Raw genomic sequence first — 22,234 nt, 5'->3', positions numbered from 1 at the left:
GTGGCGAGTAATTAAAAGTAATTAAAAATATTTAAAAATCATTTGAACATTTTCTAAAAAGCCAATTTGAACAAGTTATAATCAAGATATCAAATTTTTGGTTAACCAGATCGTAAGCAACACATTCAGAATTGCCTATACTGAAATTTTTGAAAAGACAAAATCCATTTTTTATTACAAAATGACCAAAAATTGTAAATTAAAGCCTTAGGCTATAGGTACTCCTGAATGGTAGCAATTCAGAAAAAATTAGACTATAATTTTGGACGATAGTCTCTTCTTTACCATTTGAAATTTTGAATTATATCAAATTTTGTTTCGTTGAAAACTGCACAGAGGCTCTCAGCTACAAAACAATTAGCTACAACCTGTTTTTGGTGAGATTAAGGCAAATTTAATTTAATAACTTAATCATGTAAGGTTTATCCATTTTCCTTAATAAGGTATTCATTTCTTTAATGTACATAAATATATAACTTTACTTTAAAAGGAATTGTAGGATCATCATTTAGATCCACATCAGATTATGAGCTTAAACAAAATTCATATGCTGAGATCGAACTTTTAGATATACATGTAAATGGTGTTTTCTAGTTAATATCTTGAATTCTTAATAAATTTATTTTTCTTTTGATTGAAACTTTGAAAGTCAAGCCTATCATCTTTTTGTAGTTCTTAAATATCGTCCAGATCATTAATAAAGCTGTAGCAGTATAGCCACGGTGTTTTACTTTTTACCTATGCAGGTTACAACATACAAATTACAATTAGGATGGTAGAAATAGTTGTTACAAATAGGCCAAGGAGTCGGAGTCGGAAGCATAAAAATTTGAGGAGTCGGAGTCGAAGGTTTTGTCTTCGACTCCACAGCCCTGAAAAAAAATCTAATGAGATTTAGGGAAGCTCAAAACGGGGGCAGGGATAGAGTATGAAATTTAAACCGAAGAGAGATTTTCAATATTGTTAAAGGGTGACCTTGATGAACAATGACCAGAACAACAATTTAATAATTACAAAGAAGTAATGTTAGAGATTGGGGAAAAGCTTATGGAACATAGGAGGACAGAATAATTGGCGCTCAACATTTCAAGGGTTTATTTCAATTTACAAAAATCTACATCAGAAGAGGCTTATGTTTGGCGTGAATATCTGCGGAGTTTCCTGATCTGTGGAGCTAACAGTCGTCAGCAGCGACAACACCTGTGTAGGCAAAGGGTGCGACAGCAGCAGCGACGGGGGCAGCGTATGCCACGGGGGCAGCCTGGTGGACGGTGACGGAGTGCACTGGAGTGGGCACGGGCACGGGGTGAGCCACGGGCACGGGTTGAGCCACGGGTACTGGCTGGGCATATGGTGTGGGCACCTTGATCTCCTTGATCTCAGGCTCAGTGTACTGGATGATGGTACCAGCGTGGTAGGGGGTGTCGACGAAGTTGGGGGTGTGTTTCTCGACAGGGATCTCCTGGCGCTGGATGGTGACCTCTGGGGCATTGTGGGTGATCTTGGAGAGGAGGGTGGTGGGTGGTGCGATGACGGGGGCAGCCAGGGATGGCTTATGGATGGTGGTGGTGGCTCCGGCTACGTAACTCTGAGTGCCGTAGTGGACCTTCTGGTGAACAGGCACCTCCACATGAGTACTGGTGATGGGCACCTGCACTTGTGCTGGGGGCAGAGCGACGGGTACTGGGGCAGGAGCAGCATAGGCAACAGGGGCCTGAGGATAGGCAACAGGGGCCTGAGGATAGGCAACAGGGGCCTGAGGATAGGCAACAGGGGCAGCAGCCAGATCATACCCAGTAGCAGCTACTCCATACCCAGCAGCCAGACCATACCCGGCAGCTAGACCATACCCAGCATAAGGCAGAACTGCCTCAACACAGTCAGGATCAGCTTCAGGCACTGGGAGGGCCAGAGCCGCAGCAATCACGCCAAACAAAACCTGTGAACAAGGTGAAGCTTAGACTTGGTCTGAATACATGTTAACCTACACTGGATCTTTCTTTATCATCAATAAACATTTAGGATATAGAGGATCAGAATGGCACGTCTGGAAACATAAAGTGCCATTGGAGAATGATTGTTTCTCAATACAATACCTGGAAAAAGTATGTGGAAACAGTACATGGAGATAATTAGGACATAAAAGAATATCGAAGTAAAGAGAAAGTACGTTAGTGGCAGCTAAAAGGAAACAAAAATGTCTTCAGATATAAGTAATAAGTCAGTAAAGGAGGAAGAGAAACAAGACGACCGGGAAGAACAGAACTTGGCAGAGGCACACGTAGGGGGGGGGGGGCAACAGAGGAAGTATGTGGCAAGACAAAGGAAGGAAACTTACAATAAAGCTAAGAGAGTGTTAAAGCAGTTATGTTGGGAATGAATCAAATGCACAGAATAAGATACAGAAATAAGTAGGAGAAATGAGAAAATATTTGGTAGAGATTAAAGAGTTTATTTACGTTTACTCAGGTCGTATGTTGATATTAAAAGAAGTATAAGTGAAAAATTTATAATAATAGTGAATACTAATACATAAGTGGATGATACCAGGAAGAGGACAAGAGGAAGAAAGAAAATGAAGGATGGGGTAAATGATAGACTAGAAGTGAGATGGATTTAACACCCAGAAGCAGCAGTGTGGGTGAATGGCGGTGAGTGTTTATGTTTTAGCTAGGTAAGACGTGTGTGGGATGGGTGATGCTGGGCCCTGTTGTAGAAGAGGAGTACCTGAACAGAGCACATCTTTTAATGGTAGAAAAAATTAATTGACAATGAATGATGAGAAAATGTGTGGGTGTGTGTGTGTGTGTGTGATCCTGAGGCTATAGAAGGAGGGGGAGAGTTATCCCGAAGGTGTAGGAGGAGGAGGAGAGTTATCCCGAAGGTGTAGGAGGAGGAGGAGAGTTATCCCGAGGGTGTAGGAGGAGGGGGAGAGTTATCCCGAGGGTGTAGGAGGAGGAGGAGAGTTATCCCGAGGGTGTAGGAGGAGGGGGAGAGTTATCCCGAGGGTGTAGGAGGAGGAGGAGAGTTATCCCGAGGGTGTAGGGAGGAGGAGGAGAGTGTAGTACTGAGGGGGTGTAGGGAGGAGGAGGAGAATATCCTGAGGTGTAGGGAGGAGGGGGGAGAGTTATCTGGGAGGTGGGGAGGAGGAGGAGAGTATCTCGAGGGGTAGGGAGGAGGAGGAGGAGAGAGTTTATCTGAAGGTGTAGGGAGGAGGGGGAGAGTTATCCTGAGGGTATAGGAGGAGGGGGAGAGTTATCTCTGAGGGGTGTAGGAGGAGGGAGGAGAGTTATCTCGAGGTGTGAAGGAGGAGGAGAGCATCTCTGAGGGGTGTAGGGAGGAGGAGGAGAAAGTATTCTGAGGGTGTAGGAGGAGGGAGAGTTATTCCTGAGGGTGTAGGGAGGAGGAGGGAGAGTTGGCCTCTGAGGGTGTAGGAGGAGGAGGAGGGAGAGGTTGGTCTGGGAAGGAGGAGGGGAGAAAGTTATCTGGAGGGGTATAGGGAGGAGGGGAGAGTTGGTCTCTGAGGGTGTAGGAGGAGGAGGAGAGTTATCCTGGAGGGTATAGAAGTGTCCTGGGGAGGAGGAGGAGGTGTAGGAGGAGGAGGAGAAAGTTATCTCTGAGGTGTAGGAGAGGGAGGAGAGTGGCCCTGGAGGGTAGGGGAATAGGGAGGAGAGTTATCCTGAGTGGGGTAGGAGGAGGAGAGTCCTGGAGGCAGGAGGAGGAGGAGAGTTATCTCTGAGGGGGTATAGAAGGAGGAGGAGAGCACCCCTCAGAAGGAGGAGGAGAGTTATCCTGAGGTGTAGTTATCCTGAGGAGGAGGAGAGTTATCCTGGAGGGTAGGGAGGAGGGGAGAGTTATCCTGAGGGTGTAGAAGGGAGGAGGAGAGTTATCCGGGGGTGTAGAGGAGAGTTATCCTGGTGGGAGGAGGAGAGTTATCCTGGAGGGTATAGAAGGAGGAGGAGAGTTATCCTTGAGGTGTAGAAGAGGAGGAGAGTTATCCTGAGGGTGTAGGAGAGTTAGATCCTGAGGGTGGTAGAGGAGGAGAGTTATCCTGAGGGTGTAGGAGGAGAGAGTTATCCTGGAGGGGGTGGAGGAGGGAGTTAGAGGGTGGAGGAGGAGGAGAGCATCCTGAGGGTGTAGGAAGAGGAGGAGAGTTATCCTGAGGGTGTAGGGAGGAGGGGGAGAGTTATCCTGAGGGGTGGGTGTAGAGGGGTGTAGGAGGAGAGTTATCCTGAGGGTGTAGGAGGAGGAGAGTTATCCGGAGGGTGTAGGGAGGAGGAGGAGAGTTATCCTGAGGGGTGTAGGAAGGAGGAGGAGAGTTATCCTGAGGGTGTAGGGAGGAGGAGGAGGGGAGGAGGAGAGTTATTCTCGAGGGGTATTGAAGGAGGAGGAGAGTTATCTCAGAGGGGTGTAGGAGGAGGGGAGAGTTATCCTGAGGGGTGTAGGGAGGAGGAGGAGAGTTATCCTGAGGGGGTAGGGAGGAGGAGGGGGAGGAGGAGAGTTATTCTGGGGTGTAGGGAGGAGGGGGGGGGGAGTTATCTCTGAGGGTGTAGGAGGAGGAGGAGAGTTATTCGGGAGGGGTGTAGGGAGGAGGGAGGGGAGAGTTATATCTGAGGGTGTAGGGAGAGGGGGGGGGAGGAGTTATCTCAGAGGAGGGTGTCGGAAGAGGAGGACATTCCTGAGGTGTAGGGAGGGGGGGAGAGTTATCCTGAGGGTGTAGGGAGGAGGAGAGGAGGGGTGTAGGAGGGGGAGAGCATCCCTGAGGGTGTAGGTGGGGGGAGGTTATCCCGGGGGGGGAGGAGTTATCCTGAGGGTGTAGGAGGTGGGGAGAGTTATCCTAGGTGTAGGGATGCACATCTATTGACCTCGGCCTGTTGCTTGTGTACTCAGGTTCGTCATGTTCAGTGTGTGCCTCCTCCTGATCTCGCTCACCACCTCTCTCCTAGTGGCTGCTTGTTGGGTGCTGATGGGGTCGTCGTGGTGATGAGTCGTGTAGGAGGAAGGTAGTGCTTGTAGGTGGTCGTGTAGCTGTGGTGATGAGTCGTGTAGGAGGAGTGTAGTGCTTGTGTGGTGTCGTGTAGCTGTGGTGATGAGTCGAGGAGGGGGTAGTGCTTGTAGGTGGTCGTGTAGCTGTGGTGATGAGTAGGATGGGAGGTAGTGCTTGTAGGTGGTCGTGTAGCTGTGGTGATGAGTCGTAGGAGGAAGGTAGTGCTTGTAGGTGGTCGTAGCTGTGGTGATGAGTCGTGTAGGAGGAAGGTAGTGCTTGTAGGTGGTCGTGTAGCTGTGGTGATGAGTCGTGTAGGAGGAAGGTGCTTGTAGGTGGTCGTGTAGCTGTGGTGATGAGTCGTGTAGGGAAGGTGCTGTAGGTACGTATGTGGTGATGAGTCGTAGGAGGAAGGTAGTGCTGTAGGTGGTCGTAGCTGTGGTGATGAGTCGTAGGAGGAAGGTAGTGCTTGTAGGTGGTCGTGTAGCTGTGGTGATGAGTCGTGTAGGAGGAAGGTAGTGCTTGTAGGTGGTCGTGTAGCTGTGGTGATGAGTCGTAGGAGGAAGGTAGTGCTTGTAGGTGGTCGTGTAGCTGTGGTGATGAGTCGTGTAGGAGGAAGGTAGTGCTTGTAGGTGGTCGTGTAGCTGTGGTGATGAGTCGTGTAGGAGGAAGGTAGTGCTTGTAGGTGGTCGTGTAGCTGTGGTGATGAGTCGTGTAGGAGGAAGGTAGTGCTTGTAGGTGGTCGTGTAGCTGTGGTGATCAGTCGTGTAGGAGGAAGGTAGTGCTTGTAGGTGGTCGTGTAGGTGTGGTGATGAGTCGTGTAGGAGGAAAGAGTGTTTGCAGGTGGTCGTGCAGCTGTGGCGATCAGTCGTGTAGGAGGGGAGGTAGTGTTTGTAGGTGGTCGTGTAGCTGTGGTGACGGTGGTGTTCTCACTAGCTGGACACAACTGCACCACCACCACGGCCTGGACACACACACATAGGGGGTCCTGGCCCCCGCACCTCCAGGACCCCCTTCATGTTCGTCGCGGATCTTGCTCTTGTCACCGTGTTAATCTTCTTAATTCCTGACATCTCCTGACACTAACACCAAATTTCTCTTCCATTTCACATTGCAAACATTACAAGTGAAAATAAATCTGTAGGTAGAGATATTACTGAAGAACATTATGTATATATTTGTCAGGTTCAGTGTACAATATTCCCTGGACACTCAAACATCTTGTTAGGAGTCATTTATATGAGAGGATTATAACTGGTGGTCGGTGTTTTATTATGTCTTAATCCCAGGCTGATATAGATACCAGATAAAGTGTTCAGGGAATTATGTCCGTAGCTGTACACCCTCACGTCACGTCCTCATGCTGGTGCCAGTTGAGATCAGTTTACATGTACACCATATTGTACACATACAAGTCAGTGTACAAATTCTACTTGGTCAGTGTATACAGTATTATGTAACATGATCTTTTAAACGCAATTTTCCAGATGGTGTTTAGAGACAGTCACTTTGTGGATTAACAACAGCATCTGGTAGCTGCACTTATTGACAGTAATTTCACTCTCACTCCCATTTGTACGTTCATGTGTTGACAATACCAACACTACTCTTCCCTCTATCTATCTATCCCCTCTTCCCTCCCTCCCCCATTTATCGTTCCTTCCCTCCCTGTCACCTGCATCTCTTTCCGCTCTTCCCACTCTCCCTGTTCCATCAGTCATCGGAAGAAGCCTCACAATTCTGTCCCACACCGTCTTATCCCTCCCTCCCTCCTTCCTCCCACCCTTCCTCCTTCCTCTCTTTCTTCCTCCCACCATTCCTCCTTCCTCGCTCTCTCCCCCTCCCCCTTCCTTCTTCTCTTCCTCATCCTCCTTCCTTCCTTCCTTCCTTCTTCTCGCAGGACCTCCTCCTCTACACGGCTCACGCCAGAAGTCTTCACCAATATCTATCTCATATACTATGTTTGTGTGTGTGTCTGTTTGTGTGTGTGTCTGTTTGTGTGTGTGTGTCTGTTCTGGGCAGCCGAAACGGCACAATCGTTTTTCATCAAACTTGGTGGAAAAATCGCAAAAAATTCGTAGAGTGGAACAAACCTGGTCCCATGTCGATGGTTTCTTTAGGAAGGCATTAAATAACAATTGTATTTACGATGGAAAATGATGCACGTCTACGGACTTGGCGCACCCTAATTAACCATGCAAGTCTACGGATTTCGCGCACCCTCATTCGCTGTATGCTGTCACGAGCATTCAAACTCTCACAAGGGCACGAAAGTGCCCGCGATCACTTGTTATTTTCTATTGAACGTTATATCAGTCTCGCCTCACGTCGTGTCTCCTCGATAATTAGTGGATGGTTTGGTGACACTACACACGGCATTACCCGAGACACACACACACACACTTCACTTTCCTCGGGTACAAAGTTACCAGGGTTACTATCATCTTATGTTCTCCTTTGGTCCATTCATTTCTCCTCTTCATTATCGATCTCTTCCTCAGGAGTAATCTCTCGTTTTCGTTACTCCTTCTCACACACACTGGCGGCGCTCCTCACTTCTCTCAACACTCCTGTGAATATTTGGGTAGTGAAACCAACGTGAAAAACACCTCACCGTCTCTACATCATTTCTCACTTACTCTTACCCTTTCTTTAACATAATTAACAAATAATTTATCTTTTCTGGATTATTTTGGCTATTTTCTCGCTGACTGGCTGAATCCACGTTTGATACCTTCCCAAACCAACATATGACAAAACCCCAAAATCCTGCATTGTCACCTCATTACCCGTGTCTCTTGACCTGACTGAAGATGGTATTTTCCCCGTATGAGGGAGTGTTGAAGTGCGCCTCAGTGCAACGCGTCAACAGTTTACTTCAGGGTTATCTTAATTTTCTTCGCTGGTCAGGTTGATGTAGCATGCAGGAAACCGAATATGGACAGTGGTGTTTTTGTTATCTTCTCCCCTTACCCCCACCAACACCTCCCCCACAGCATCCCACATAGTAACCCACGCCCCTTCCCTACAGTAACACACGCACCTTCCCTACACAGCATCCCACATCTCCCCCTCATTACCTGCCCACCCATGTTGAGTTGATGGCTTGCTTCCTGGAGCAGGTGGCCGTGTGGTCATCTCCGCCTGTCCTTTCATTCGGGGAGATGGATGTGGGGGTGGGGAGGTGGGTGTAGGGAGGGGGGATGGGTGTGGGGTGGGGTGGGTAAATGGGTGTGGGGTGGGGTGGTGGGTGTGGGGTGATGGAAGTGGGGTGGGTTGATGGGTGTATTGTGGGGAGGCGGGTGAGGGGTGTGAAGGCAGGGGTGTTTGGGGTAAAAGGTTTATCATTTATATTATCAACATCTTGTGAGTTACGCCGCTCGTCCTCAGCGTGTGTCAGTGTGGAGGATTTCCGGACCATAACTTTAGTTGTAATTGACTTTCATCGACCAAACTTTGACAGAATCTTTTGGTGCAGAAAAGAGAAGACAACACATTGATTTTAGGGTCAACGGTTAAGTGCAGTTGTTTCAAAACGTAAACTTATTGAGCCACGAATATACTGTGTTTGGCCACGGGACGAGAGATGTGAGCAGAGTTGACATCAACACTTCTCTCTCTCTCTCTGGTATATTAACAGACAGTTAAGAGGAATAAATGCATGAATGTTTGATCAAACACCATGTTTGACAAACATATTTGATAGTGTGTGGGCGCCTTTAGTCATACCACGCACTGACAACGTGTGGAATTGTAAGTAGTTTGGAAATAAGTTCAGTACTGTGTACGTGCGTGCGTGCGTGTGTCTTGTTTCCGGTCGCTGTGTGGTAAATGGTCATGGGCTTGAAACAGTAATATAAAGGATCGTGAAAAATAATTCCCAGATTTTAATATATAATTTAAAATCTGGTAATTATTTTTCAATGACCATGTATACTTACAGGTAAATGGTGAACCGCTGGTATTGCTGATGCACGTCGACGGTGTTGCCTCGAATAGTTTAACAACACACATTTACTTTCTACACCAAGTACTACAACAGAATCAGGGAGTCGGGTGAGGAGGGATGGCTTTTAACTACTCACCAGGACCTTCATGATGTTGTATTGAGTATGAGCGTCGTTGCTGCACTGACGGTACCAGGAGGTGGGCGCCTCTATATTTATGTGGTGGAGCCTCGCCCAAGGTCGCCTCCACCTCACCCCACCCCAAGATGACCCTCCCTTGAAAATGGTAGTGACCAGCAGAACCAGGAAAAGTGCCCTGTCTCACCCAAGACCGGACCACACCCAAGTGATGCCCAGCACCTAGTTAGACCACACCCAGGTGATGCCCAGCACCTAGTTAGACCACACCCAGGTGATGCCCAGCACGTAGTTAGACCACGCTCAGGTGATGCCCAGCACCTAGTTAGACCACACCCAAGTGATGACCGGCACCCAGTTAGACCACACCCAGGTGATGCCCAGCACGTAGTTAGACCACACCCAGGTGATGCCCAGCACGTAGTTAGACCACGCCCAGGTGATGCCCAGCACCTAGTTAGACCACACCCAAGTGATGACCGGCACCCAGTTAGACCACACCCAGGTGATGCCCAGCACCCAGTTAGACCACACCCAGGTGATGACCAGCACCTAGTTAGACCACACCCAGGTGATGCCCAGCACCTACTTAGACCACACCCAGGTGACGCCCAGCACCTATTTAGACCACACCCAGGTGATGCCCAGCACCTAGTTAGACCACACCCAGGTGATGCCCAGCACCTAGTTAGACCACACCCAGATGCTGCCCAGCACCTAACTAAGTACACTGTTACACAAAATAATCAAGTATACATCACAGCCAGTTACACAACACAGCCAGGTATACAACGGCCTGGTACACAGAACAGCCAGGTACACATTGTTACAACTTCCAGTGGTTATACAGGTAAGGTTGTAGATGTAGATCGAGGTCCTGGCAGGTTTATAGAGGTGTTTTGTTAATGAACTTGTATATACCGTATATTCTCTTGAGCTGTAATAGATGCTAATATATATATATCAACTGCCCGAGTATGTTATGAACTTACGGTAATTTATGAGGATCACATGAAGATTAGGCACCCTAGCATATTTCATGTCATGACTAAACACCCATACATTACCTGGAGGGATTGTGTTAGTTTAGATGTGGTTAAATTAGTTCAGGTTTGGTTAGGTTAGGCTGGGTTACGTTACGTTAATTAAGGTTTGGTTAGGTTAGGCTAGGTTACGTTACGTTAATTAAGGTTTGGTTAGGTTAGGCTGGGTTACGTGAAGTTAATTAAGGTTTGGTTAGGTTAGGCTGGGTTACGTTACGTTAATTTTGGTTTGGTTAGGTTAGGCTGGGTTACGTTACGTTAATTAAGGTTTGGTTAGGTTAGGCTAGGTTAGGTTACGTTACGTTAATTAAGGTTTGGTTAGGTTAGGCTAGGTTACGTTAAGTTAATTTAGGTTTTGTTAGGTTAGTGATTAATAAATGAGTGAAATAAACAAACTTAGGTTCTTAATCCATCCAATTATGAACATAGTATAATGTTATGTTTTTATCACTAATTATGGTTGTCTTTTCGTTTACATTATTTTCTTTAGTGTGTAAAGATGACTGAGGCGGTATAGTTGATTGTCTTGTGCGAGTGTTTCCTCTGAGACAGTCATTCAGTGCCTTGTTGACACCCCTCACTGTACAGTATAAGAATTGTTTTTATTTATTTTTTATTATTAGTATTTTTTTTTTTTTTAGGAAATGCTTACGACAATTTTGTTTACATAATTACTAACCGTTATTTTTTGTTACGGGAACAGATGGGGGACTAAAGAAAGCACGACTGATTAGACTCGAGTGAAAATACGTGAAGTTGTTGACCATGTTAGTGATTTGTGAGACTATTATAAAATTATTTACGAAAGATGATACGAACCAGACTTAACCTAACTTAATTATGTTCTCTGAATTATTATTATTTAGGCTAGTTTCTTTAATGATATTTGTCATAAATTATATAATGCTATGGTAGTCTCACAGCCACAAGCAGCCATTTGTAAACATAACACGACGCTGCTCTCTGTCTTCCACTAGATTCAGCAAAATACTTAGTAAACAAAATTATAATATATATCTCCTGATAAAGCAGAGTCTTTAACACACCATTACTTAACTTTATCATAATATTAATAAACTCATACTTAGCTTGTATGTATTCGTAGGTTAGAAATTGTTTATTCTTAGGCCGCTGGAGAGGACCAGACCGAGATGGAAATGAACTGTGGGAGGTGATCTCAGAGAAGTTAAGAGTGAATACTGGAAGAGACAACATCGGGCCTAAGATAGACAAAAGTGAAGAACTATAGTCTGGGTCACACACACACCATCTGTGAGGGAATTACTACCACATCAAGCCCTTCATAACACCACCTGTGAGGGAACTACTACACCACGTGATGCCCCCCATAACACCATCTGTGAGGGAGTTACTACACTATGTGTCTGCTGTTCAACACCTCAGCGCACAAGATCTACGTGACCTCCACTGTAAACATTAATCTGTATGTTCACTGTATGCTCATTTACCTTTCTCTAATGAAGGCTTTTGCTAAACCACCAATGTCTATGTATGTAATAAATCATGAATATCCAATGTATATTTCCAGCCTTCGGGCTGCAAAACTTTTTCAATAAACCGTTAATTATTATTATTATTATTATTATTACGCACTGAAGATAAGGTAACTATTAACAACCTTTTATTAATAGATAATTCTAATATGGCTCAGACTAACACAACTCTTAACTCACACTTATCCAAAATAACGTTATAATCAAGTAAATACTTTTCCCTCCATTTTTCATCGGATTGCCTGCATGATTACAGCTCTGTGCATGTACTGTAGATTATCATAGAAAACGGGAAATTTGTATCATAAAAAATGGGAAATATCTACTTTCCGGGAAAGTTGGTTATCTACGTTCCCGAAAAGTTGATAGATTTTCTACTTTTCGGGAAAGTAGATTATCGACTTTTCGGGGAAGTAGATTTTCGAATTTTGGGGGAAATATTACCTAATTTTGCGAAGTAGATTATCATAGAAAACGGGAAATTTGTATCATAAAAAATGGGAAATATCTACTTTCCTACTTTCCGGGAAAGTTGGTTATCTACTTTCCCGAAAAGTAGACAGATTTTCTACTTCTCGGGAAAGTAGATTATCGACTTTTCGGGGAAGTAGATTTTCGAATTTTGGGGGAAATATTACCTAATTTTGCGAAGTAGATAATCATAGAAAACGGGAAATTTGTATCATAAAAAATGGGAAATATCTACTTTCCGGGAAAGTTGGTTATCTACTTTCCCGAAAAGTAGACAGATTTTCTACTTCTCGGGAAAGTAGATTATCGACTTTTCGGGGAAGTAGATTTTCGAATGTTGTGGGAAATATTACCTAATTTTGCGAAGTAGATTATCATAGAAAACGGGAAATTTGTATCATAAAAAATGGGAAATATCTACTTTCCCGGAAAGTTGGTTATCTACTTTCCCGAAAAGTAGACAGATTTTCTACTTCTCGGGAAAGTAGATTATCGACTTTTCGGTGAAGTAGATTTTCGAATTTTGGGGGAAATATTACCTAATTTTGCGAAGTAGATTATCATAGAAAACGGGAAATTTGTGTCATAAAAAATGGGAAATATCTACTTTCCGGGAAAGTTGGTTATCTACTTTCCCGAAAAGTAGATACATTTTCTACTTTTCGGGAAAGTAGATTATCCACTTTTCGGGGAAGTAGATTTTCGAATTTTGGGGGAAATATTACCTAATTTTGCGAAGTAGATTATCATAGAAAACGGGAAATTTGTATCATAAAAAATGGGAAATATCTACTTTCCGGGAAAGTTGGTTATCTACTTTCCCGAAAAGTAGATACGTTTTCTACTTTTCGGGAAAGTAGATTATCGACTTTTCGGGGAAGTAGATTTTCGAATTTTGGGGGAAATATTACGTAATTTTGCGACGTAGATTATCATAGAAAACGGGAAATTTGTATCATAAAAAATGGGAAATATCTACTTTCCGGGAAAGTTGGTTATCTACTTTCCCGAAAAGTAGATAGATTTTCTACTTTTCGGGAAAGTAGATTATCGACTTTTCGGGGAAGTAGATTTTCGAATTTGGGGGGAAATATTACCTAATTTTGCGAAGTAGATAATCATAGAAAACGGGAAATTTGTATCATAAAAAATGGGAAATATCTACTTTCCGGGAAAGTTGGTTATCTACTTTCCCGAAAAGTAGATAGATTTTCTACTTTTGGGAAAGTAGATTATCGACTTTTCGGGGCAGTAGATTTTCAATTTTGGGGGAAATATTACCTAATTTTGCGAAGTAGATTATCATAGAAAACGGGAAATTTGTATCATAAAAAATGGGAAATATCTACTTTCCGGGAAAGTTGGTTATCTACTTTCCCGAAAAGTAGACAGATTTTCTACTTCTCGGGAAAGTAGAGTATCGACTTTTCGGGGAAGTAGATTTTCGGAGAGTGGGGAAATATTACCTAATTTTGCGAAGTAGATTATCATAGAAAACGGGAAATTTGTATCATAAAAAATGGGAAATATCTACTTTCCGGGAAAGTTGGTTATCTACTTTCCCGAAAAGTAGACAGATTTTCTACTTCTCGGGAAAGTAGATTATCGACTTTTCGGGGAAGTAGATTTTCGAATTTTGGGGGAAATATTACCTAATTTTGCGAAGTAGATTATCATAGAAAACGGGAAATTTGTATCATGAAAAATGGGAAATATCTACTTTCCGGGAAAGTTGGTTATCTACTTTCCCGAAAAGTAGACAGATTTTCTACTTCTCGGGAAAGTAGATTATCGACTTATCGGGGAAGTAGATTTTCGAATTTTGGGGGAAATATTACCTAATTTTGCGAAGTAGATTATCATAGAAAACGGGAAATTTGTATCATAAAAAATGGGAAATATCTACTTTCCGGGAAAGTTGGTTATCTACTTCCCGAAAAGTAGACAGATTTTCTACTTCTCGGGAAAGTAGATTATCGACTTTTCGTGGAAGTAGATTTTCGAATTTTGGGGGAAATATTACCTAATTTTGCGAAGTAGATTATCATAGAAAACGGGAAATTTGTATCATAAAAAATGGGAAATATCTACTTTCCGGGAAAGTTGGTTATCTACTTTCCGGAAAAGTAGATAGATTTTCTACTTTTCGGGAAAGTAGATTATCGACTTTTCGGGGAAGTAGATTTTCGAATTCTGGGAGAAATATTACCTAATTTTGCGAAGTAGATTATCATAGAAAACGGGAAATTTGTATCATAAAAAATGGGAAATATCTACTTTCCGGGAAAGTTGGTTATCTACTTTCCCGAAAAGTAGATAGATTTTCTACTTTTTGGGAAAGTAGATTATCGACTTTTCGGGGAAGTAGATTTTCGAATTTTGGGGGAAATATTACCTAATTTTGCGAAGTAGATAATCATAGAAAACGGGAAATTTGTATCATAAAAATGGGAAATATCTACTTTCCGGGAAAGTTGGTTATCTACTTTCCCGAAAAGTAGATACATTTTCTACTTTTTGGGAAAGTAGATTATCGACTTTTCGGGGAAGTAGATTTTCGAATTTTGGGGGAAATATTACCTAATTTTGCGAAGTAGATAATCATAGAAAACGGGAAATTTGTATCATAAAAAATGGGAAATATCTACTTTCCGGGAAAGTTGGTTATCTACTTTCCCGAAAAGTAGATAGCTTTTCTTCTTTTCGGGAAAGTAGATTGTCGACTTTTCGGGGAAGCAGATTTTCGAATTTGGGGGGAAATATTACCTAATTTTGCGAAGTAGATTATCATAGAAAACGGGAAATTTGTATCATAAAAAATGGGAAATATCTACTTTCCGGGAAAGTTGGTTATCTACTTTCCCGAAAAGTAGATAGCTTTTCTTCTTTTCGGGAAAGTAGATTGTCGACTTTTCGGGGAAGCAGATTTTCGAATTTGGGGGAAATATTACATGCAATTTTGCGACGTAGATTACCTCAGAAAACGGGAAATTTGTATCATAAAAATGGGGAAATATCTACTTTCCGAAAGAGTTATTTTCCGAAAAAGTAGATAGATTTTCTACTTTTCGGGAAAGTAGATTATCGACTTTTCGGGGAAGTAGATTTTCGAATTTTGGGGGAAATATTACCTAATTTTGCGAAGTAGATTATCATAGAAAACGGGAAATTTGTATCATAAAAAATGGGAAATATCTACTTTCCGGGAAAGTTGGTTATCTACTTTCCCGAAAAGTAGACAGATTTTCTACTTTTCGGGAAAGTAGATTATCGACTTTTCGGGGAAGTAGATTTTCGAATTTTGGGGGAAATATTACCTAATTTTGCGAAGTAGATTATCATAGAAAACGGGAAATTTGTGTCATAAAAAACGGGAAATATCTACTTTCCGGGAAAGTTGGTTATCTACTTTCACGAAAAGTCGTATTATGTAATCTCTAAAAGCGGCCAAGATACCGCCATAGACTTAAACTATTATAACTCGTGGATCCAGTGTGTATTTGAGTTACGCTTTGCCCTATTGTGATATTGTTCCTTTGTTTTTAATGTTTTCCTCCAGAGAAAATAGTACGATGTTGATTTTATTCTTTTTGATGTGGAACAAACTAGACTTCTCGATTCACCTTGTCTTCACAAAACAACGCTTGGAGAATTATGTAATATTTTTAAAGATATAAAATGACACTTCACAGGCACCATTTCGTGATTTATTTTGTCTAACATATACTGTACACACAACTTGTATTATATCAAGTTAATAATAATACATAAAACTGAGTCTGACATGTGTGAGTGTTATAACTTGCACAAAACACGCCATTAAACCACTACTACAAGGAAACCAGTGGATACTTATTGGCCAAGGTAATTGGCAGCAGTAGTGGGGTACAGAGAATGGTAAAAAGAGACCCTGTTAATGCGCTCTTTTTCCATTTTGGTGATTTCACGTTTTTATAATTTTATTTTCTTCAAATTTTCTATTACAGTACGAGAGTTTTTACTGATTCTTTCTTCCATGTTAATAATTTTAAAGAGTTGGATACGTAAAGACAGATCTTTACAATACCAGGGGGAGTACCACAGTAACTTTAAATAGGTTAACAGTATATCTACCAGTCATCTTAAAATTTATAAGATGTTAAAGTAACAAGTGCAATCAACATTTGGATGAAGAAATCAATTGTATCATATTTCATATCTTTATAGAAGGTCTCTTGAAACAAAAATCTACATCAGAAGAGGCTTATGTTTGGCGTGAATATCTGGGGAGTTCTCTGATCTGTGGAGTTAACAGTCGTCAGCAGCGACAACACCTGTGTAGGCAAAGGGTGCGACAGCAGCAGCGACGGGGGCAGCGTATGCCACGGGGGCAGCCTGGTGGACGGTGACGGAGTGCACTGGAGTGGGCACGGGCACGGGGTGAGCCACGGGCACGGGTTGAGCCACGGGTACTGGCTGGGCATATGGTGTGGGTACCTGATTCCTTGATCTCAGGCTCAGTGTACTGGATGATGGTACCAGCGTGGTAGGGGTGTCGACGAAGTTGGGGGTGTGTTTCTCGACAGGGATCTCCTGGCGCTGGATGGTGACCTCTGGGGCTTTGTGGGTGATCTTGGAGAGGAGGGTGGTGGGTGGTGCGATGACAGGGGCAGCCAGGGATGGCTTATGGATGGTGGTGGTGGCTCCCGCTGCAATTGAGTGCAGTGGACCTTCTGGTGAACAGGCACCTCCACATGAGTACTGGTGATGGGCACCTGCACTTGTGCTGGGGGCAGAGCAACGGGTACTGGGGCAGGAGCAGCATAGGCAACAGGGGCCTGAGGATAGGCAACAGGGGCCTGAGCGTAGGCAACAGGGGCCTGAGCGTAGGCAACAGGGGCCTGACCATAGGCAACAGGGGCCTGAGGATAGGCAACAGGGGCCTGAGCGTAGGCAACAGGGGCCTGAGCGTAGGCAACAGGGGCAGCAGCCAGATCATACCCAGTAGCAGCTAGTCCATACCCAGCACCCAGACCATACCCGGCAGCTAGACCATACCCAGCATAAGGCAGAACTGCCTCAACACAGTCAGGATCAGCTTCAGGCACTGGGAGGGCCAGAGCCGCAGCAATCACGCCAAACAAAACCTGTGAACAAGGTGAAAAATATTACTTTTGAAACAATACCGATGACGTCTGTTTATTACCTAAAATGATTAAATTTCCTGATTCTAGTAGGCCTAATGTTTAACCCACTTAACGTTTGTTATGCAATTGCAAAACAAAAATAATTTGAAGTGGTCAAGTGTATTTACGAGTGAAATATTTCAAGTTTGGTAACTTGTAGAGAAAAGAAGAGTGGATGGGCGTAATTTTTTACAGTATTGGGTTTACGAGGTACTAGAACATTACTGGCGAAGCAAGCGTCACACTAGGATGCACCTCCATATATACGCTATACCCGACAGCAGAATGCCTAAGATAGGCAAGAGTGAAGAGCTGTGTTCTGGGTCTCGCTCACACAAACACACTGATGATAAGGTAGCTATTAACAACTTTCTATTACCGACGTTGCATAGCGTAAACAATTTTGGAAGTCGTCTCTACTCACATAAACTGATCACTAGTTCTTCGTCACAAATTACAGGATCTACAGTAAGATGCATTTCCACAATAAAGTATGATGTCGTAACCCCCTTGAATTCGATGTCTTGCCCCCTTGAGTACTATCTTAACCCATTGAATACGATACCTTAACCCCTGAGTACTATGTCTTAACCCCTTAAGTACTGCCTTAACCCCTTGAGTATAATTCCTTAACCCCTTAAGTACTGTCTTAGCCCCTTGAAAAAGATACGTTAACCCCTTGAGAAGGATACGTTAACCCCTTGAGAAGGATACGTTAACCCCTTGAGAAGGATACGTTAACCCTTTGAGAAGGATACGTTAACCCCTTAAGAAGGATACGTTAACCCCTTGAGTACGATACCTTAAACTCCTGAGTACTATGTCATAACCCTTTGAGTACGAACACAACCACAACCACTAAACGCCTGGCCATCATACTCAAGAGGTTAATGTGACCAATCTCACAGACCCAACGAGTGCATTAGTTACTGTTCTGTAAAAAAACAACAATTATAATAAATTCTGTATAAAAAGGGTTGGAATTGTCGCTCATGATCTTGTTGTTAGTGATGATAATACTGAAAAAGTGTGGGTGCGTGTGTTCGTTCGTTCTCGAGGTTTATTTGAGAGCCCCGGGTCCGGTAAAATTTAAACGAGCAGTGAACAATAACTGTCCACTCGACATATAGGGTTATGGTAGCTCGCAAATGTGAAGCCATTGTGAAACGTTTCGAACACATGTAGCTTTTAACTTGTAAAATAACTTAAACAACACACGTGACTTGTAATGTCACTTCATATTTTATTCAGTGTTTCATTAGTTGATGCTCTACATTTGCTTTAACTTGTATTAAATAACACAAAAGTAGACATTCAACTGTTACAAACTTTAATATTTGTACAGTACTATATAATCAACATTTATGAACGCCCAAAAAGCTCAGCAAGTACAGACCTCAGATAGGATTGATTTTGTATATATCTTAACTCAAAATTACCTTCACAACGGATTTTATTTATATACAGGTTATTTTTTATATATATCCGAATTATATTTTATTGGTTTGGAATTCAATATAATTAGTGAGTGGGTCATCAGCCAGGGGTCAAGTGAGGGAGGTGGATCACGTCAACACGAGGAAGGGAATGACAGTAATCCTCGCATCAGTGTGTGCTATTCTGTACGTTAAACTCTAAGAATTAATTCACTTATAGGGATAAATTCAGCGAAGAGCACGTGATTCTTTCTCTTTGACTGTTACACGGTAAAGGCGTGGTCTGTCACACAAACACCACCATTAAACTAGATAAAATACGAAAGGTGAACCAGGCGTGGAAGGAGGCAAGGAGCCGTGGAGCAACTCACCAGAGTCTTCATGATGCGGTGAGGAGAGCAGCAACACTGCCGGTATCAAGGGGCGCGCCCCTTATATACCTCTGAGAAAGGGGAGGTGTAAGGCTTTACCCAAGGTCGCCCGCCGCCCATCCTCCTAGGGGATCTTCCTTAGGATGAGTCCTCCACCAGAAAAACTAGACCCGCCTCCCTTGGACCCGAGCCACACCCAGCTGCTGTTCAGTATGTGGATCAACATACGCCCAAGGAGAAACAACCTCCAGGAGACGCTCTTGATGTATTTAACAATCGGGGTGATGAGGAAAGTACTACCTGCATCATACTATGTTTGTACATTATTACTCCTGTACCATTATTTCTTACAAGTGTTGCCGTAACAGCACACAGCCTAATAACTGGTGGCGCGGTAGTTGAACACAGGTAGCCCGAGGCGGGTGGTGGGGAGGCACTACTGGTGGAGGTATGTATAGGGGACCTTGTTGTCAGGTGCGGCACACTGGTAGGCCGCTGCGCTAATACTGGTAACGAGGAGGTTTAATTGGCATAGATTCACAAACTTATCACGTAATTTAGATCATATTGCTTTAAACCTTATTTGGGACGGATTACTCTGTAGTTAGTTACATCATTTACATAGGTGTGTTATGAACAAAGGCTCTTTGTCTGTAAGTCCAGTGTTTCATTCGTGTTTTAAGACTTTACCACATGGCATCTTAATCTGCCCAGTGCGTAAACAGTTTTCTCTCGGTTGCGCTACAAGTGAACAAGATCTCCTTATCATTGAATGTTTATTATTGTACTCTACTCACCATGTGACCTTTACTTGAACATTACATAGCTGGGATAGGTCACCTGAAGATTAGCCCCAGCTTATTTCACTTAATGACTAGCCCCAGCTTATTTCACTTGATGAATAGCCCCAGCTTATTTCACTTGATGAATAGCCCCAGCTTATTTCACTTGATGATTAGCCCCCAGCTTATTTCACCTGATGATTAACCCCCAGCTTATTTTTAAAGACTAACCCCAGCTTATTTCACCTGAAGACTAACCCCCAGCTTATTTCACCTGAAGACTAACCCCAGCTTATTTCACCTGAAGACTAACTCCCAGCTTAATCCACCTGAAGACTAACCCCCAGCTTATTTCACCTGAAGACTATAGCTTATTCCACCTGAAGACTAACCCCAGCTTATTTCACCTGATGATCAAACACTCAAACGCTACATGGGATTATGTTAGGTTAGCGTTAGGGAATTTATTTAATCTTCTTAAGGTGAAAAAATAAATAAATCTTGGGTATGTAGTTTTATCGTTGTCCAATAAACACTCTTGTAACACAAATATAATAACAGTTCGTCAGTCGCCTCCTTGCTTCCTCTCTTTTAATGCACACATTTATCTCCTGCTTTAAGGGCCTTAACGTAACCACTTGGCCTAACCTAATATAATAAATATTTGAGATTTTTTTTCTCTTATGCACCATTTGTACGGTACTCTTCTTTCATTCTCATCCATATTTTCTTTCTCTCTCATCTACATCTTATTTTTCTCTCATCCATATCCTCTGTCTCATCCTTTTCCTTTTTTACTCTCATCCAAATCTTTCTCCCTTTACTACTACTACTACTTTTTTTTTTAAGAGTGGCCTCCAGCCTCCCCCAATAGCCACACCTTCGCCACCATTTTATTACCTTAATATTAAATATCCTAATACATAAGTAGCTATCCTATCTGTGTTGAATTAGTTGAGCCGCAGATCGATGCGGCATTCAGTGACTGTTGCCTCATAGTCAATAACTGCAGCTGTTGTCGGGATTGGGGCAGAAGCTCTCGTTCCCTGAGGCAGAGCAAAGCCGACCGAAGAAAGACAGTCGACATCTCATCCAGGCTATAACGTAACTTCTTGCTGCTTCTTTCGGAGATCACCTCCGAGAGTCTAGCGCGAAACATCTTGCTGGTCATCCACAGAGGTTGTGAACACTAGAGGAGTGAAGCTGCCTTGATCAACGTTTTGAATTCTCTCCCCGTATGCCCTTCTCTTGTCGTTCTCGTTCCTCCTGTGTGCAGCATCGAGAGCTAGGTTACGGTGACATGCGGCCATGGGATCAAAAATCCTGATGTCGAAGAAAGCTTGCTGTCTCTACTACTACTACTACTAATAATAATAATAATAGTAATTTCTCTCTCATCCTTATCCTCTTTCTCTCATCCACATCGTCTTTCTCATCCACATCCTCTTTCTCATCCACATCCTCTTTCTCCCTCATCCACTTCCACTTTCTCTTTCATCCTCCTCCTTGTTCTCTCATCTACATCCACTTTGTTTCTCCTCATCCTCATTCTCTCTACTTCTCCTCTTCCTCCTCTCTGTGTTAATTTTGTCTCCTAACTGGTATTAAGTGTACATAATTATCTAGTTCAGGCAGTGTTGATGGGATTTCTATTCTGATTTTATACATCCTTATACATCATTATACATCCTTATACATCCTTATACATCATTATACATCCTTATACATCCTTATACATCATTATACATCCTTATACATCATTATACATCATCACGCACAAGAAATAGTAAAAAAACGAACCTTTATGAATCTAGTCCTCTATTGGCCAGAGAGAGAAAAACTGGTTCCCTTGATGTCATAGATAATCAACAGGTATAGGCTAATGTATCACGGATCTGATTGGCTGTTTAAATTAGATATTATGAAAGAGAAAACCCAGATGTATCTAATATAATATAGGACTAGGCGTGTGTGTGTGTGTGTGTGTGTGTGTGTCAGTTCTGGGCAGCCGAAACGGCATAATCGTTTTTCATCAAACTTGGTGGAAAAATCGCAAAAAAATTCGTAGAGTGGAACAAACCTGGTCCCATATCGATGGTTTCTTTAGGAAGCCATTACATAACCATTTTATTTACGATGGAAAACGATGCAAGTCTACGGACTTGGCACACCCTCATTCGCTGTACGCTGTCAGCCCACGATTGCAGTTATCGTACGGCTCTTCCTCCTCCCCCACTGAAGGGGAAACAGAAAATAGTTAGAGATAACAGGTGGGGGGGGAGCTGAGTTTCACCATGCGTCTGGATGCGCTGCTTCAACGTTACCAGACGACCTTACAGCTACAGTGTATACTTATTCCTGTGGGTGACTGTACATGGAAAAA

The 22,234-nt window shown here is 43.1% G+C and overlaps 1 protein-coding gene across 4 annotated transcripts; it reads right to left on the bottom strand.

Annotated features, from left to right (window-relative positions):
• Positions 1-1,080: 1,080 nt before the first annotated feature.
• Positions 1,081-19,161, bottom strand: LOC121862324 (calphotin-like). 4 transcript variants are annotated; one of them, XM_042360497.1, is made up of 4 exons: positions 19,070-19,161; positions 16,983-17,223; positions 16,807-16,898; positions 1,081-1,606 (listed from the first exon to the last, which is right to left on the bottom strand). In XM_042360497.1, the coding sequence occupies exons 1-4, from the start codon at positions 19,079-19,081 to the stop codon at positions 1,175-1,177; spliced, it is 777 nt and encodes a 258-aa protein (XP_042216431.1). In that variant the 5' UTR covers positions 19,082-19,161; the 3' UTR covers positions 1,081-1,174. The 4 variants fall into 4 exon arrangements, with proteins under 4 accessions (XP_042216431.1, XP_042216432.1, XP_042216430.1 ...); XM_042360498.1 differs by having other exon boundaries at positions 16,807-16,914; positions 16,999-17,223; XM_042360496.1 differs by having other exon boundaries at positions 16,807-16,977; positions 17,062-17,223.
• Positions 19,162-22,234: the final 3,073 nt, after the last annotated feature.

This window comes from Homarus americanus, unplaced genomic scaffold, assembly GCF_018991925.1.
Source record: "Homarus americanus isolate GMGI-L3 unplaced genomic scaffold, GMGI_Hamer_2.0 scaffold31037, whole genome shotgun sequence".
Taxonomy (NCBI): domain Eukaryota; kingdom Metazoa; phylum Arthropoda; class Malacostraca; order Decapoda; family Nephropidae; genus Homarus; species Homarus americanus.
The sequence above is the reverse complement of the archived record's forward strand: the minus strand, read 5'-3'. Positions and strand labels throughout refer to the sequence as shown.

What these genes read in the sequence shown, in the direction of transcription:
- LOC121862324 (XM_042360495.1), bottom strand. An exon ending in AGGTGCCTGTTCACCAGAAG is followed by an intron (nt 1,607 to 16,806) that starts GTCCACTGCACT and finishes GTTCACCAGAAG; the next exon opens with GTCCACTACGGCACTCAGAG.